The sequence below is a fragment of the Oryctolagus cuniculus genome, chromosome 19 (genome assembly GCF_051225735.1).
Source record: "Oryctolagus cuniculus isolate XC-2025 breed Fujian yellow rabbit chromosome 19, ASM5122573v1, whole genome shotgun sequence".
Taxonomy (NCBI): domain Eukaryota; kingdom Metazoa; phylum Chordata; class Mammalia; order Lagomorpha; family Leporidae; genus Oryctolagus; species Oryctolagus cuniculus.
In genome coordinates, this window is record NC_142885.1 from 34,063,243 (window position 1) to 34,080,102 (window position 16,860).

The 16,860-nt window shown below is 47.0% G+C and overlaps 1 protein-coding gene across 2 annotated transcripts in view; it reads left to right on the top strand.

The window, feature by feature from the left end:
- Positions 1 to 9,252: 9,252 nt before the first annotated feature.
- Positions 9,253 to 16,860, top strand: part of VKORC1L1 (vitamin K epoxide reductase complex subunit 1L1) — a 77,259-nt gene continuing 69,651 nt past the window's right edge. The window contains exon 1 of one of the 2 annotated variants that reach the window (XM_051836347.3): positions 9,253 to 9,645. In XM_051836347.3, coding sequence (XP_051692307.2) covers positions 9,254 to 9,645 — 392 coding nt within the window. In that variant the 5' untranslated portion in view covers position 9,253. The remainder of the gene's footprint in view (positions 9,646 to 16,860) is intronic. The other variant, XM_089321523.1, reaches the window with a different exon arrangement.

The following is a 16,860-nucleotide window of genomic DNA, read 5'->3' on the forward strand; positions in this document are numbered from 1 at the left end:
TTTAAAAAGATTTATTTATTTATTTGAAAGGCAGAGTTTCAGAGAGAAGGGGAGAAACAAATTTATCCACTGGTTCCCTCCCCAAATGGCTGAAATGGTGGGATTTGAACCTGTGCCCATATGGGATGCAGGCATCTAACCTGCTGTGTCACAACACCAGCCCCTGTTAATTTTTTTGAACAACTTATTCTTGTGCTTCCTGTGACTTACTGAGGAGCTGCCTAGAATATCTTAGGGAGTCTCTAATTAGGAAGTTGTAAAAATAAACAACATGATAAACATTAGTAGGAGTGATGTTTGAAAGTTACTTTTAACACAGAGGCCCACCAGGAATTCAGCATTTGGGGATGGGTTTATTTATTATATGTTTTCCTTTCAACAGAGAGCATGAATGCTGATTAGCTCAAAAGTGTCCTTGTCCTTGTTCTTATACAGGCTGGAGTGGAGTGGGGACAAATCAGCTGACCTCTTTTTTTATTTAATTTTTATTTTTTCATTTTATTTTTAAAAATATTTATTTATTTATTTAATTGAAGGTCAGAGAGAGAGAAGAGAGAGAGAGAGAGAGAGGTCTTCCATCTGCTGATTCAGTCCCCAAATGGCTGCAATGACTGGGGCTGGGCCAGGCCAAAACCAGAAGCCAGGAGCTTCTACTGATTCTCTTCTGTGGGTGCAGGGGCACAAGGACTTGGGCCATCCTCCGCTGCTTTCCAGGCACATTAGCAGGGAACTGGGTTGGAAGTGGAGCAGCAAGGACTCAAACTGGCGCTCACCTGGGATGCCACAGTGCTGGCCCCAATTAACTCACCTCTTTATGGATGGCGCATGAGCTCCTGTGGAGATCTCAGGAATCCTTAGAAAGAGAAAAAAGTCAGGGTTTTCTGCAGTCACACGAGGGATGCAGGATTCGGGAGAACAGAAAGCTAGAGGGTTCAGAGACATTTGGGTTAGCCAAAGAAGATGAAACATGGTCTAGGAGGCCAGCACCACAGCTCACTAGGCTAATCCTCCGCCTGCGGCGCCGGCACACCGGGTTCTAGTCCCAGTCGGGGTGCCGGATTCTGTCCCGGTTGCCCTTCTTCCAGGCCAGCTCTCTGCTGTGGCCAGGGAGTGCAGTGGAGGATGGCCCAAGTGCTTGGGCCCTGCACCCCATGGGAGACCAGGATAAGCACCTGGCTCCTGGCTTTGGATCACTGCAGCTCTGGCCATTGTGGCCATTTGGGGGGTGAACCAATGGAAAAAGGAAGACCTTTCTCTCTGTCTTTCTCTCTCTCACTGTCTTACTCTGCCTGTCCGAAAAAAAATATGGTCTAGGAATAGTCACAGAGACCAGGAGAATACCCCAATCCTCTTCTGGGGTAAACATTGACTAGGGCAGAGCGGGTCTCCAGAGAGAGAGGCTGGTGTGGTGAGTCAGAGCACCAGAGAACCAGAAGGGAAGGAAGGTCTTTCAGTTCCTCTTAGAACACAGTGCACAGCCCCATGATTTCAGAAGCTAAAAACCACAGTCTTTTTTCTTTTTGTGATTCTGGGAGTTGACTGGGTTCAGCAAGGTGGTTTTCATGTGGAGTCTCCTGCTGGGGGCTTCTTCATTCCACAGGTGGTGACCGGGCTAGCTGTTGTCATCTGAGACCTGAGATCCATCTGTTGACTGGAAGATTAAATGCAGCCTCCTTGTGTGGTCTGGGCTTCCTCACAGCTTGGAGGCAGGGTGCAAAGAGCAAGCATCCCAGGAAGGCCACAGACAAATAGCCTCAGCTTTTGTGAACTGGCCTCCGAAGGCACATGGCACTACTTCTGCAGCCACAAACCCTCTCAGAGACCAGGGTAAGCAGCACAGACCCACTGTTAATATCACATGGAAGAACAGCATGGGGACTGGGCGTTCTCGTTGTGATCATCTTGGAAAACATAATTTGCCACAGAGGGTAAGTATCAAGAACAGAATATTGAAGTTTGAGTTTGAGGGGTAGGCATTTGATTGAGTGGTCAAGACATCCCATATTGTGTCCAGGTGCCCACATCCCATACTGTAGTGTCTGGGTTCAAGGTCTGACTCAACTTCTGATTCCAGCTTCCTGCTAATGCACACCCTGGGAGGCAGTACTTGATGGTTCAGGCACTTGAGTCTCTAGCAACCATGTGTAAGACTTAGACTAAGTGTCTTTCTCCCAGCTTTGGCCTTGCTCAGTCCCTAGTTGTAGGAGTGAACCAGCAGATGGCTGATCTCTCTCTCTCTCTCCCTCCGTCCCTCCCTCCCTCTCTCCTTTCTCTGTTACTCTTTCAAATAAATACAAATTTAAAAGAAAGAATCTTGAAGTTTGAGATTTCAGAATTCTAGTCATTCAAAAGGATTGCAAGGGCCATTCCTGTGGGCAGTTTAAGTGGGGCAGCCACAGAAGAAGATATGGAACAGTGAACCAGGGAGTTTTCTGGCTGTCCACCTGGACACTGGTATCCCCAGGAAAGCAGAGGACATAAGAAAGGTAAAGTGGGGGCTGGTGCTGTGGTGTAGTGGGAAAAGCTGCTGCCCGCAGTGCCAGCATCCCATATGGGCACCGATTTGAGTCCTGGCTGCTCCACTTCTGATCCAGCTCTCTGCTATGGCCTAGGAAAGCAGTAGAAGATGGCCCAAGTCCTTGGGCCCCTGCACCCTCGTAAGAGACCTGGAAGAAGCTCCTGGCTCCTGGATTCTGGCTTTGGGTTGGCACAGCTCCAGCCATTGCGGCCAGTTGGAGAGTGAACCAGCAGATGGAAGACTTCTCTCTCTCTCTCTCTCTCTCTCTCTCTCTCTCTCTCTCTTCTCTCTCTGTATAACTCTGACTTTCAAATAAATAAATAACTCTTTTTAAAAAAAGAAAAGTGAAGTGAAGGTAGAGAGGGCAAAACATCTATTAAAAGCTCTTGCCTTTTTGTCGTGAATGGGGAAACTCTTAATCTTTGTGGGTAGGATTTTCCTTTAATTTGGGGAAAGAGGCTTGCTGTAGACCTACTATTTGTGCAAAGATACTATGGTTGACATTTCTGAGTGTTCATTCATTTACTCATTCATTCAAAATATCTTTGCTAGGTCCTATTCTATGTGGTTTTAAAAAATATTTATTTGAAAGGCAAAGAGAGAGAGAGAGAGAGAGCGAGAGAGAGAGAGAGCTCTTCTATCCACTGGTTCACTCCTGAAATGGCAGCAACAGCCCAGGCTAGGCCAAGCTGAACATAGGAACCTGGAACTCCATCCAGGTCTCCACCATTGGTGGCAGGAACCCAAGCACTTGCGCCATCTTCTGCAGCTTTACCAGGTTCATCAGCAGGGAACTGGATTGGAACTGGAGTAGCCGGACTTATCAGCACTCCAGTATGGGATACCTGTGTCCTAAGCCTCAGCTTAACCTGCTGCAGCACAGCACTGGCCCACAGGCTCTGTTCTGGATTCAGTAGTTAACGAGACAGACAGAGCTGTGTCCTCATGGGGCTTACAATCTCCTGGGAGAGACAGACATAAACAAGGTAAGTAAGTAAAACACATAGTAAGTGAAGCGGTGGTAAAATCCTATTTCTCCGTGTTAACTCATGGCACAGAGGTTAACAGCATGAATCGGGGAGCCAGACTGATGGGGTGTGAATCCTAGTCCTGCAACTTCCTAGCTCTTGCTTCATCTCTCTGAGCCTGTTTCCTTATCTGCAAAACACAGCAAAACACCAGTTCCCACTTTAAAAGTTGTTCTTGGTATGAAACAAGTTCACACAGGCAAAGGACTTAGAATGGAATGAAAGGGATGGGAGGCCTGGTGGGGGAAGTCATGGCTGCTTTTGAAACAGGACCGAAGGGAAGGTTGGGAAACATGATCCATTCATTCCTGGGTAATGAACAGAGCATCTGCATCCCCTTGCGTGTGGTTTAGCACGGAGAAGTCAGAGGTGCTGGTGAGAAGAGAAACACTATACTCAGACGGGCCTGGCTGCTACTTGGAGCTCTACTGATTGCAGTAATTGGGCTCTTAGCCTTCTGAGACTTATTTTTCTAACATGAAAAGTGGAGCTCATGACAACTATCTTGTACAGATCTTGGGAAGTTTCAATAGAACTTACCGCCTAGTGTGCAGGAATGTGCTATAGAGACATCTTCTCTGCCTGGAGGCTCAGCAGGCCATCTGCATGCAAAGGATGTTTCTTGGGCCAGTCCTTGTCCAGCCTTTAAAAGGAGCATTTTGTGTGGACTGACAATAATGGGATGATAACGGAATCCCTCTTCCCTTGGATGCAAAGATGACAAATCCTTCTCCTCTCAGTAGGACGATCTCTTCTAGGGGTGATTCCCCGAAGGATGTGGGGAGGCCTGGGGTGGTCAGATGCTGCTATGGAAAGATTTCTGATCAGCTACTGTCACACCGTGAGGACTCTGTTCTGTCCTTGCTAAGACCTGAAACGTTGGCTGAAAATGCAGAGCACAGAATTCCGACTCAGCAAAGCAAGTGTAGGCCATGAGCAAGTTTGTAGAATCCTTTTCAGATTTCTGGTTCTGGCATGGTGAATTGAGCCAACGCAGATCTCCTTCTTGGTACCAGTGTTGAAGAACCGGGGACAATATTCTAAGAGGGGGAAAAAAAAACTTAAACACCTGTCAATCATCTTCTCCCTTGTGGTCCCAACCTCTGCGACTGTGCCCAGCATGAAATAGGTACTCAATAAATACTTGTGAAACAAATGAACGGATTCACCTCCAGCTTTAGCTCTCCAATTTCTCTTTCCTGCTTTCCAGACCAACGTCTTGTTCTTTGGGAGGGCTGGTCCTGTTGGTCTATACAGGCTGCCACCCCCAGGACCCCTTCTTTCCAGCTACCCATGAATCAAGCGATGCTTAATCTAAAGGTGTAGATCTGGGCGATCTGCTATGCATGGCAGAATGGTTGGTTTCTATGTTGCAGCTTGTTCAGGAACAAGGAAACCGCATAATACAAAAAACCAGATTGGTTAACACTGTGTTATTAAGGTGACTTTCCCTGAAAGACTGAAAGCAGAGGGAGCCTTCTTCATCATGCCTGCTAAAACTGGCCTATTTGGGAATTTGAGTAGCACTACTCTCCTGATTTCATAGAAAGTCAGATAAATAATTTAGTTCAATGACACTGGAATGTGCCACGAGTGACTCCATTTTGGTTTGCCCTGCTGGGCTGAGTGCAGGGGCTTATTCCAAAACAACAGCCTCCCATGAATTTTATTCTTGAGTCCTTTGCCTGGTGAGCTGGGTTTCTGTCACCAGTCCTGACTATTAGCAGAGCCATGGGAAAGTCTTCCAGGAAGAAGAGCTAGCTCTGCTGTGGATATGCTTGTGCAAGCTCTGAGATAAGAGGTAGTGGAATGTGTATGAGGAATTCAAAGAAGTCAGCTCTCTTGTTCGATCAAAAAGAGCATTAAGAAAGTGGACAGGCAGGCAAGTGTGGGAGAAGATCTTTGCAATAAATTTTTAAAGATTTTATTTATGTATTTGACAGGCAGAGTTACAGACAGTGAGAGAGACAGAGAGAAAGGTCTTCCTTCCATTGGTTCACTCCCCAAATGGCCACAACGGCCGGAGCTGCACCCATCTGAAGCCAGGAGCCAGGTGCTTCCTCCTGGTCTCCCATGCGGGTGCAGGACCCAAGCACTTGGGCCATCCTCCACTGCCTTCCCGGGCCACAGCAGAGAGCTGGCCTGGAAGAGGAGCAACCAAGACTAGAACCTGGTGCCCATATGGGATGCCGGCACCACAGGTGGAGGATTAACCAAGTGAGCCACAGCACTGGCCCAAATAAATAAATCTTTAAAAAACAAAACAAACAAATAATAAAAAAAGACACACATCTGACAAAGTATTTGTATCAGAATATAGAAAGACCTCTTAAACCAGATGATAGCTTAAATACCTGAGTCCCTGCCACTCACAGGAGAGAACTAGTTGGAGTTTCAGACTCCTGGCTTCAGCTTGGCCCACCGCCAGCTGTTGCGGGCTTTTGGGGAGTGAACCAATGGATAAAAAGCTCTTTGTGGGGCTGGCACTGTGGCATAGCAGGTGAAGCTGCTGTCTGTAGTGCTGGCATCCCATATGGCCACTGGTTCAAGTCTCAGCTGTTCCACTTCTGATCCAGCTCTCTGCTACGGCCTGGGAAAGCAGTAGAAGATGGCCCAAGTCCTTGGGCCCCTGTATCCGCGTGGAGACCTGGAGGAAACTCCTGGCTCCAGGCTTTGGATCTGCACAGCTCCAGCCGTTGAGGCCAACTGGGGAGTGAACCAGCAGATGCAGTACGCCACAGTGCTGGCCCTGGAAAGGTAATTTTGAAACCACAATGTGATCCCTCTATGGAGCCACCAAAATGTGGAAATTAAAAGCATGGACAATGCCAAGGGTTGCTGAAGAAGTGGAGTGATGGGGACTCCCATACATTGCTAGTTGGGGTTGAAAGTGTTATAGCCACTTTGGAAAAACTGGTAGTCTGGCCCTCATGGTGGTATCCCACTGGAATCTCATTTCAAGAGAGCCTGCTGCAAGGGGGGCTGGTTGGCCACCAGCCTGTAGCTGCTCCACCTGTGAGCCCACCACTGTGCTCCTGCTGAGGCATGCCAATGACTGAAAGGTTGGGGTACTAGATTCAGGCCACCCGGGCCTTGCATAGAGCTCCTATAATGCTCCTCAACAGCCTGACTGAGACTGTAGGGCTCTCACAGTTGTCAGGCTTGGGATTGCTTGAACAATTTGTCTCTAATATATATTCAGTAAAAGATTTTGTTCTTGGATATTTGTACTAAAACTTACTAAAATCCAAAGTCAAAGCACATATTAATTAGCAGGAAATTGCTCTGATATCTGCGGTCAAAGGGAACTGAAAGCCTTATTTCCCAATCCATTGTGCCCCCAAATAATGAATCCGACGTATTGCAACAAACTCCTCTTGTGGTCTTGTACTTTCCTTTACATTTGTTCCAACAGGACTGGATGTTTTGGGTATGCATGCCAGGAGACGACATGAAAAGGAAGTTGAGATCATTAGGGTTAACCTGAGCATGTTAGAAACCAAGGCGAGGTCGAATGTTATTATACACAGCCCTGGAACTGGAGAGAGTGGTAGAACGAGGCTGACTTGTGTGTTGCAGAACAGGCAGCAAAAATTCGGGCAGAGCAGTCACCCACAATTTCCAAACAATCAGTGAGTAGTATCTGCCACTCTAAAAAAAAAAAAAACAAATGAAACCAAACCAAACCAACAAACAAAAAACCCAAAAGCCCTATATTCCCCTCTCTGGGAATTTGACCTGCAGGGCAGAGACAAATTGTTCAATTGATCTGTGGTCTGGAGGCTGTCCTTGTCTACTGTTGCTCCCTCCCTCTTCTATCCTTCACATTGTCCCTGGTAAGTCTCTTGCACATCCAATTCCACCTTGGCATCTGTTTCCTGGAGCAACTGAATCGACAAAGGCGGTCTTTACTAATACCATCTCATTCAGTCATTTTGCCCTGTATGTATTCCCAATAGAACTAAGCGCTTGTATCCACCCAAAGACATTTGAGGAGTGTTCATGGCAGCTTTTTCGTAATAGCTAAAAAACGGACCAAATGCCCATCAACAGAGTGGCTAAATAAAATGGTGTGGTCATTCATAGAATGGACGATTTACACAGTAATGCGGAATAATAATTGCTATGTGTAACAGGGCAGATAAACCTCACAGGCATAATGGTGAGCGAAAGAAGCCAATCGATCAATAATCTCATGCACTGAGTGAAGGAATCTAGCAGGAGGGAGTTGCAGGCTGGAGAGTCCACTTAGATTTAGAGTGGGGATCTTTTTGAGGACCATGGCCGACAGCCCTTAATCCCCTTCTCCGGGTGTTCACACCCTGTGCCCTGCTCATCCTTTGCCTCGGAGTGTGGGCTGGACCCAGGGACTATCTTCTAAGTAACAGAATCTGTAAAAGCGATGGGATGTCACTTGCAAGATTAATTATATTATCCAAAAATTGTAATCTCTCTCTCTCTCTCTCTCTCAAGCCTTGCCCTGGGGGAAGCCAGCTGCTTCTTAGGGAGAGGTACAAGTGGAGAAGAACTGATATCTGCAGCCAACAGCCAGAGAAGACCCGAGGCCTGCCAACAACAGCACAGGAGAGAGCTGGAAACACGATTCTCCAGCCTTGAGATGACAGCAGCTCCAGCTGTCAACCTGGCTGCAGCCACCAAGGAGACTTGGAGCCAGAGGACCCAGTGAAGCCGCACCCAGATCCCTAACCTTCGGAAACTGTGAGAACATTTTATCGTCTGTTTTAAGCTACAAAAGTTGGAGTGACTCGTTACCCAGCAGATAACTGCTACCAGGACATTGTTTATCACTCAAAATCACTACCTAAAGCTCCTGGAACTTGGAGAGCTGCATCCTGGGAAAAGCTGGCAGTGTCCAGGAACCGTGTGCTGATGATTAAACAGTGAGATGCACTTCCATGGGTTTTCCTTCCAGTTTTGACCACCAGGAAGCTCAGAAACAAATTTCTGACTTGGTTTTAGTAACTGGGCAGCCCCTGTGGTCTGCTGGTCTCCGTGTTCTTAACTCCTGGTTACTCTGTCTTGTCTTTCTCGTCTTTGTGATTTTTTAGTTTATTTGTTTTTCTACAGTATATGGATTATGGTAAGCAACCTCGAATTCAGCTTAGAAGCAAGGCATTCTTAAGTCACTTAAAATCTTTTTTTTTTTTTTAATTTAAAAACTAGTTCTGCACGTTAAAAACCCCACAAAGTTTTGCACATGTTTAACACAGGTGCCTGGAGGTGGTGCTGGGGACGATCAGGTCATGGGAACCTGGCTCTGTTGCTCCGGGCATCGGACGCGGTTAATTCAGATTGGGTCAGAAATATCAAGTGATAAGGACAAAAAAGGAAAAAGAGGATGGTAATTGATTGCCACCCCCCAGGAGGCGGGGCCCAGGGCTTGTCCAGTCACGCACTGTGGTGTCTGAAATAGATTCATCGCAACGGCCCCCGAAGGTCCTCCCGCTCCCCCGCGCCTTGCCACGCCCCTCCCGTCCCCTGGCCCCGCCCCTGCCCTCGGCCTCGCCCGCCACGCGCGCCGCACCGCCTCCGTCTCCGCCGGCAGCCGGGCCTTCCCGGCGGTTGCGCGCTCCGCCCCCTCCCTCCGCGCCCGCGCGCGCCTTCCCCGCCCTTCCCGATTCACTCCTTTCGGGGCGGTTGGGCCGCGCGCCTGTGGGGGCGGGGCCGGGAGGAGGCGACCGAGCCAATGGGGCGCGGCGGCGGCGGCGGCGGCGGTGGCGGCGGCGGCGGCGGCGGCGGTGGCGGCGGCGGCGGCGGTGGCGGCGGCGGCGGCGGTGGCGGCGGCGGCGGCGGCTGGGTCGGGCCCCGACGGGCGGCGGCGGCTGAGGTGGAGGCGGAGGGAGGCGGCGGCGGCGGCGGCGGCGGCGGAGGAGGAGGGGGGAAGATGGCGGCGCCCGTCCTGCTGAGAGTGTCGGTGCCGCGGTGGGAGCGGGTGGCCCGGTATGCAGTGTGCGCCGCCGGGATCCTGCTCTCCATCTACGCCTACCACGTGGAGCGGGAGAAGGAGCGGGACCCTGAGCACCGGGCCCTCTGTGACCTGGGGCCCTGGGTGAAGTGCTCCGCCGCCCTTACCTCCAGGTATCCCGGCTGAGGGGAGCGGGCCCGGAGCGGCCGAGCGGGGCGCGGGCGGCGGCTGGGGGTGGGGAGCGCTCGGCGGGAAGCTCGGGCCTGGGGGGCGGCGGGCACCGGGCCGCAGAGGGACCGACGGCGCTGGGACCCGGGCCGCAGTCGGGCCCGGGGGGCGGCGGCCCGGGGTCCGGCCCGGGGGCAGCGGGAGCGCAGGCCTGCGGGGCGGAGGCGGCGGGGCGGCGAGGCCGGCGAGGAGGGATGAGGTGGCAGAGTGCAGCGGGAGGCCGGAGCGGACCGGGAGCAGTCGGGCAGGCTGGGGCGCGAGGGTTGTGCCGAGGGTGGGTCCCAGCAGGCTTGACAGGTTTCCTGGTTCTCGCCCTGGGAGTCGGATCTGGGGTGTAGGACCCCCGTCCCGGCGAAGCTGTGAGGGCCGGTGTCCAGCCCTCGTCCCCCGGATCTCTGCAGCCCGAGGCTGCGTGGCCGGCGTGGGCTCCAGGGGGTTGCATTGCTCACTGTTTTCCCGGTGCGAGGACAGGTGTTTCCGTAGCCAGGCCTCTTTGTACTCTGTCGCGCTAAGGAGAATTTGCAGGACTTCTTGAGACGGTGACATTTGGGCAAACACGAATTTGACCCCACTCTGGAAGAAGATACCGGCATTTAACGTGTCTGATTTCTTGGATTCCCCCTGGTGTATTTCAGGGTGTCCAGGAAGGGTAAATGATCTGAGTTTGAATCCGGTTTAATTTGAGTAAGAGATGAGTGTGTTAAGCATAGTGGTAGTGTTTTAAGCTCAATTAGGGTGACTTTTAAACGTCGTTGATTAGCATAATTGGATACTCACAAAAGGTTAAAAATACACACTTTGCTAAGCTGGTTTCGCTAATTTTAGGGTTTTCGATGTTGTAATTGATCTGTCTTTTACATTTTATTTTAATGTATTGAATATTCGTAGGCAGGTTACTTTGGGGAAAAAACAGAAGTTTACATTTTAAAAGTGATTGTTTTTCATTTGAGAGAGGATCATTAAAAACATAGCAAAAGTGAAAAATGATTTCAAAACTCATGGATTATCATTTTAATGGAGACTGTTCTAATATTTTGATGTTTGTTAACACTACCCACACTTGAGCAGTTTCTTCCCTTGCTGTGATGGTAAATTGCTAGGTAGACAGACATGTATAGGTCATTAATTTATTTTGACCCACATATTGGTGGTAACATGAACAAGCTAGCATTGGAGTCTGTCTTGTTTCTGTTTGCAAACTTCAGGCTGCTGATCTTTTCCTGGCCCAGGTGCTTGATCTCATTTGCCCTTAAACCAAATTCTTATAACTTCTGAGTAGAACATACTTGCCATTGTGGATGCATTAAGCATTCTTTTTTTAAAAATGCATTTAAGATGTAATATCAGTTTATAATGAAAAATAGATCAGTGTGACAAAAAGCTCCCATTTGTTGTTGGTTCTTTTGGACCAAGTTAGAAAGACGTACTAGACCCTCTAGTAAGATACCTTTGAGAACCATTGCATGTATCTTATGCAAACATTTTAATGTTAATTTTAATTTTGGAAAGGATTTTTTACTTAAAAGTAGCTTGCACTCAGAAGGAGATGAATGAGTAAATGCATCATGAAAGGACTACGCCAGCAGCACATTTATTTCAGTGTGGAAAATCTAAGTAAGAAAACACCTTCGGAGGCTATACTGGTAATGAATTTAGGCAGAATTAGTACTGTTTCCGTTTTTTTTTTCTGGAAGCACATAGTGTATGAAAATTTAATGGACCTTTTTTTAAAAAAAGATTTATTTATTTATTGGAAAGTTGGAGTTACACAGAGAGAAGGAGAGGCAGAGAGAGAGAGAGGTCTTCCATCTGCTGGTTCACTCCCCAATTGGCTGCAACGGCCGGAGCTGCGCCGATCCGGACCCAGGAGCCAGAAGCTTCTTCCTGGTCTCCCACGCAAATGCAGGGGCCTAAGGGCTTGGGCCATCTTCTGCTTTATGGGCCTTTTGACATTTGGACAGGGAAAGAGTCTATTCAAGTTCTCAAAATTGGCTTTTCTTTGCAAAGCAGTGCTACCCTCCCAGGTGCATTAGGAGGAGGATGGGATGGAAGCGTAGTTTTGGGAAATGGGATGCTGGCATTGCAAGCCACGGCTTAACCTGCTCTGCCACCATGCTAGTGCCTTTAAATATAAATTTTAATATGTTGTGACTGGAACTGATACTTATGTAGCTTGTACATAAAATATTTTAAATTTGATGCCTTCTGAAGAATAGGTAAGAAATAAGACAAGCTAATAGGATGAGAAAATAACATATTTGGCATTTATAATATAAAATTATTTTCAAGAAATTTATCCAGCTTAATCATCCTGTTTGTAAACTACTTGTAAACTCATATATATGTATATGAGTATATATATATGTATAATATATTTGTATAAGTACATATTTTTTTTTTTTTTTTTTTTTTTTTTTAATTTTTGACAGGCAGAGTGGACAGTGAGAGAGAGAGACAGAGAGAGAAAGGTCTTCCTTTGCCGTTGGTTCACCCTCCAATGGCCGCCGCTGCAGCCGGCGCACCGCGCTGATCCGATGGCAGGAGCCAGGAGCCAGGTGCTTTTCCTGGTCTCCCATGGGGTGCAGGGCCCAAGCACCTGGGCCATCCTCCACTGCACTCCCTGGCCATAGCAGAGAGCTGGCCTGGAAGAGGGGCAACCGGGACAGAATCCGGCGCCCCGACCGGGACTAGAACCCGGTGTGCCGGCGCCGCAAGTATAAGTACATATTTTAATGGAGAATTGGAAGTTAAAGTGTTGTCAGTCTGATTTAAGACTAATTTTCTTTTGGAAGTGGCTAGAATAAATAAAAAGTTTATTTTGCCAAAGTGAAAAAGACTTCAAGTAGGAGCAGGTTGTTGGAGACCTCAAGTTAGTTCCTTTTGTTTGAATCTTGATTGCCATGTAGCAGTAGTATTCAGAGATGTGATTATTTTGGGAAAAGAAAGTGAGCCCAAGTTTGAGTTAGTAGAATTGGAAGTAAAGAATTAAAGAAGTCAACAAACTAAAAAGACCCTGAGGGAAAGTCCTCTTCTAGGATCCAGTGTTAACACACAGGATTTTTGGATTGCTTAAACTCACTTTATTCTCATTTCTCAATCCTTAAATTTCCTAATCCAGATAGAAATAAAGTAGGGATTAATGAGAGAATCTTGAGGAGGGCCAGTGTCTGTGTGTAAAGTTCTCTGATATTTTGGGAGCATAATTATGTAAGGGAGTGGTTCTAGAGTTTTGGATTTCAAAAGAAGTGAGTATTTCCCCCAGAAAATTGAGAAAGTGCATTAGAATTGGCACATTTTAAAATTTTACTAAGTACAGCCAGTAAAAATAAGAGCAGTAATTCACATCACTGTCTACTTCTATGGTCACTTCATTTTGAAAAAAGATATTTTAAGTAAAAAATTTGGTAGAGCAGCAGAATCTCAGGATAAAAGACCTTTAAATGAATCATTTAGCTTTTTGAAAAGTTTACTTGCTTGTTCCTATGTTTCCTCATTTTTATGTAAATTGGTGTAAAGCTCCACTACAAACCTATGCCAGCCTGCCAGTTGACATTCAGTAAGCACCCTTGCTCCTTCGGTTTGGTACCAAGGGATCTGGGGGGGCTCCTGGCTCGGTCACTTGTGGCCTCAAGTTAGGAACTTATCTTCCTTGAGCCTGTTTCTTTTGTTAAATAGGGATATCGAGACCTATTTTGCCAGTTGAGTGTTAGAATCAAATATGATACATGTATATACCTAAAAACAGTATATATTCAGTGATAGCTGTGATTGATTGAAGGTGTTACTTTATTTTTTTTTTCTATTTGCAGTTTCTGACAATAAATGCCCTTAAATAGACCAAGTTTCTTGTCTTCTGTTTGGTTTATATGTTTAAAGTTATTTTAGTTTTTATTTTGTTAATTACTTTATGACTGACATATAAAGGCTTAAAGTCATTTAAAATCATTTTAGAAACAAAATCACACGCAGAATATTCTTTATAGGTGCTTTCTGTAAATTGCATTAGACTCTGAGAAGGGTTTCTTGAAAGAATGATAGGCTTGGCCTGTGCCACGGCTCACTAGGCTAATCCTCCACCTGCGGGGCCGGCACACCAGGTTCTAGTCCCTGTCAGGGCGCCGGATTCTGTCCCGGTTGTCCCTCTTCCAGGCCAGCTCTCTGCTGTGGCCAGGGAGTGCAGTGGAGGATGGCCCAAGTCCTTGGGCCCTGCACCCGCATGGGAGACCAGGAGAAGCACCTGGCTCCTGGCTTCGGATCAGCATGGTGCGCCAGCCGCAGCGGCCATTGGAGGGTGAACCAACGGCAAAGGAAGACCTTTCTTTTCCCTCTCTCTCTCTCTCTCTCTCTCTCACTATCCACTCTGCCTGTGAAAAAATAATAATAATAAAAAATAATGATAGGCTTAATAATTCTATAGTTCTTAAGACCGTACAAACAGTGTTTGAAAATCATCAGTCCCTAAAAGTTGCCTTGTTTTACAAAATGTTGGACTAGTACTTCTCTCATATCCCTTTTTTTTTAAATCATCTATTTACATCCCATTCCCCACTGAGATAAAGTTTTAGAATTAGAACAGAACCTAGAAAGGCTTACTGCCCCTCTCTTTATGCAGTTGAGATTCCAGGGCTGAGTGACTTGCCCAGGGTAACACAGGTGGTAGCAGATTGAGACTTGGCTCCCAGAGTACTTGTTAAATTACATTCTTGTATAGGTCATGCATTTCCTTTTCAGAGTTGAAAGATAACAGCATTTACAGTGAAAAGTCTCCTTTCGTATCCCTCCTCCAAACATACACTTCTCCCCTTCCATAGGCAGCCTTGAAGCTTTCCAGTGCCTTGTTGTGCATATACAAGTATAAATATGACCAAAGTATCCCCACCGTTTTTTAAAAAAATATTTATTTTATTTTATTATTTGAAAATCAGAGTTAGAGAGAGATCTTGCATCTGCTGGTTCACTCCCCAGATGGCCACAATGGACAGGCCAAAGCCAGGAGAGTTTCTTCTAGGTCTCCTACCTTCCACTGCTTTTTCTCAGGCCTTTAGAAGGGGAGCTGGATCGGCAGTGGAGCAGCCAAAACATGACCACGAGCAGCCATAACACTATCTTATGGGATGCTGACATCACAAGCGGCTGTGTTACCTGCTAAGCCACAATGCCACCCTTCCTTGACTGGTTTTTAAACATGAAGGCACATTATACATTCTAATCTGAATCCTGCTTTTTCCTTAGCATTCTTGTCATCACCACACAACTTTTAAGTGCTCATTTATATTTAGTGAAATGTTAGTAACTGCTAGTGTGCAAAGGAAAGTTTGTTCCAGTAGGTGTTTTGTTTTTTTTTTTTTTTTGGACAGGCAGAGTTAGACATTGAGAGAGTGAGAGAGAGAGACAAAGGTCTTCCTTCCGTTGGTTTACCCCTCATATGGCTGCCAGGAGCCAGGCGCTTCCTCCTGGTCTCCCATGTGGGTGCAGGGCCCCAAGCACTTGGGCCATCCTCCACTGCCTTCCCGGGCCACAGCAGAGAGCTGGACTGGAAGAGGAGCAACTGGGACTAGAACCTGGCACCCAAATGAGATGCCGGCGCTGCATGCGGAGGATTAACCAAGTGAGCCATGGTGCCGGCCCCCAGTAGTTTTGAGTAAGGTGAATTTAGGAGTAAAGTATAGATTTCTAATGTTACCATGCATAGAAATTTCAGAAGCAGTAGGAACTCAGAGTGTAAGAGGAATAGGTCTCACAAAGAGATGAATCTGAACAGTCATGCTTTAGAGATGACTTCATTGGCCTGCGCCATGGCTCACTTGGTTAATCCTCCGCCTGCGGTGCCGGTATCCCATATGGGTGCCGGGTTCTAGTCCCGGTTGCTCCTCTTCCAGTCCAGCTCTCTGCTGTGGCCCAGGAAGGCAGTGGAGGATGGCCCAGGTCCTTGGGTCCCTGCACCTGCATGGGACACCAGGAGGAAGCACCTGGCTCCTGGCTTCGGATCAGCACAGCGCTGGCTGTAGTGGCCATTTGGGGGAGTGAACCAACGGAGGAAGACCTTTCTCTCTGTCTCTCTCTCTCTCTAACTCTGCCTGTCAAAAATAAAAATAAAAAAGAGAGAGACGTTCATACTTATAGGTAATACTTGCTAGCAGTGTTCTAAGTGCTGTACATGTATTATTTAATTTCAGAGAAGCCCTGTAAGGGAGGTAACTATTATCACCATTTACAGATGAGAAAATTGAGGCACACACAGAATGTAAATGAAACTTGATCCAAATAGAGTTCTGAATTTAACCCAGGCAATTTGGCTCAAGAATATAAACTCTTTACTACTACTTTATTTATTTATTTTTAAAGTAAGGGAAAGTCTTTTTTTATTTTTTTTTAAGATTTATTTTATTTACTTGAAAGACAGTTACAAAGAAAGAAGGAGAGGTAGAGATAGATAGAACTTGCAGCTGCTGGTTCACTCCTCAAATGGCAGCAACTGCCAGGATGCGGCCAGACTGAAGCCAGGAGCCAGGAGCTTCATCTGGGTCTCCCACATGGGTGTAGGGGCCCAAAGACTTAGGCCATCCTCCACTGCTTTTCCAGGCACATTAGCAAGGAGCTGGATTGGAAGAGGAGCAGTGAGGACATGAACCGGCTCCCGTATTGGATGCTGGCGCTGCAGGCAGTGGCTTTGCCCGCTGCGCCACAATGTCCGGCCCCTACTACTACTTTAAATTACATTTAGTTCTATTGTTGATAAAGTGATACCTGTATTGGCCAAAAGTTTTGAAAGTTATGCAAACTGGTGCTATTTTTCACATATGTATGATAGGAATATCCAGGAATAGTATTATAACTTTACTTATTTAGAGCAGTCTTGTTGGAAAACAAGACATTACTATGGAAGGCGTGATATTCAAGAAATAAGTTCCTGGAGTGTTGGGATTCTAAGCCTAAAACCTGTTGGAGACCTGGCATTTGTCACACCCAGTTTGATAACAGATAGGCAGTGAGGTAAGCTATCAGGAAGACTTAATTAGGTTTGCCTAGGGAGGAAAGATAAAGTAGAGGGTTAAGTTAATTTGGATCTGTGCTAGGTGGAGGTAGTTCTTTTGGAGGGAGCTATTGAGTCTTGTTGACCTACTGCACAGAGAGACAGGAGATTGGGCCTGGGGTGTGGT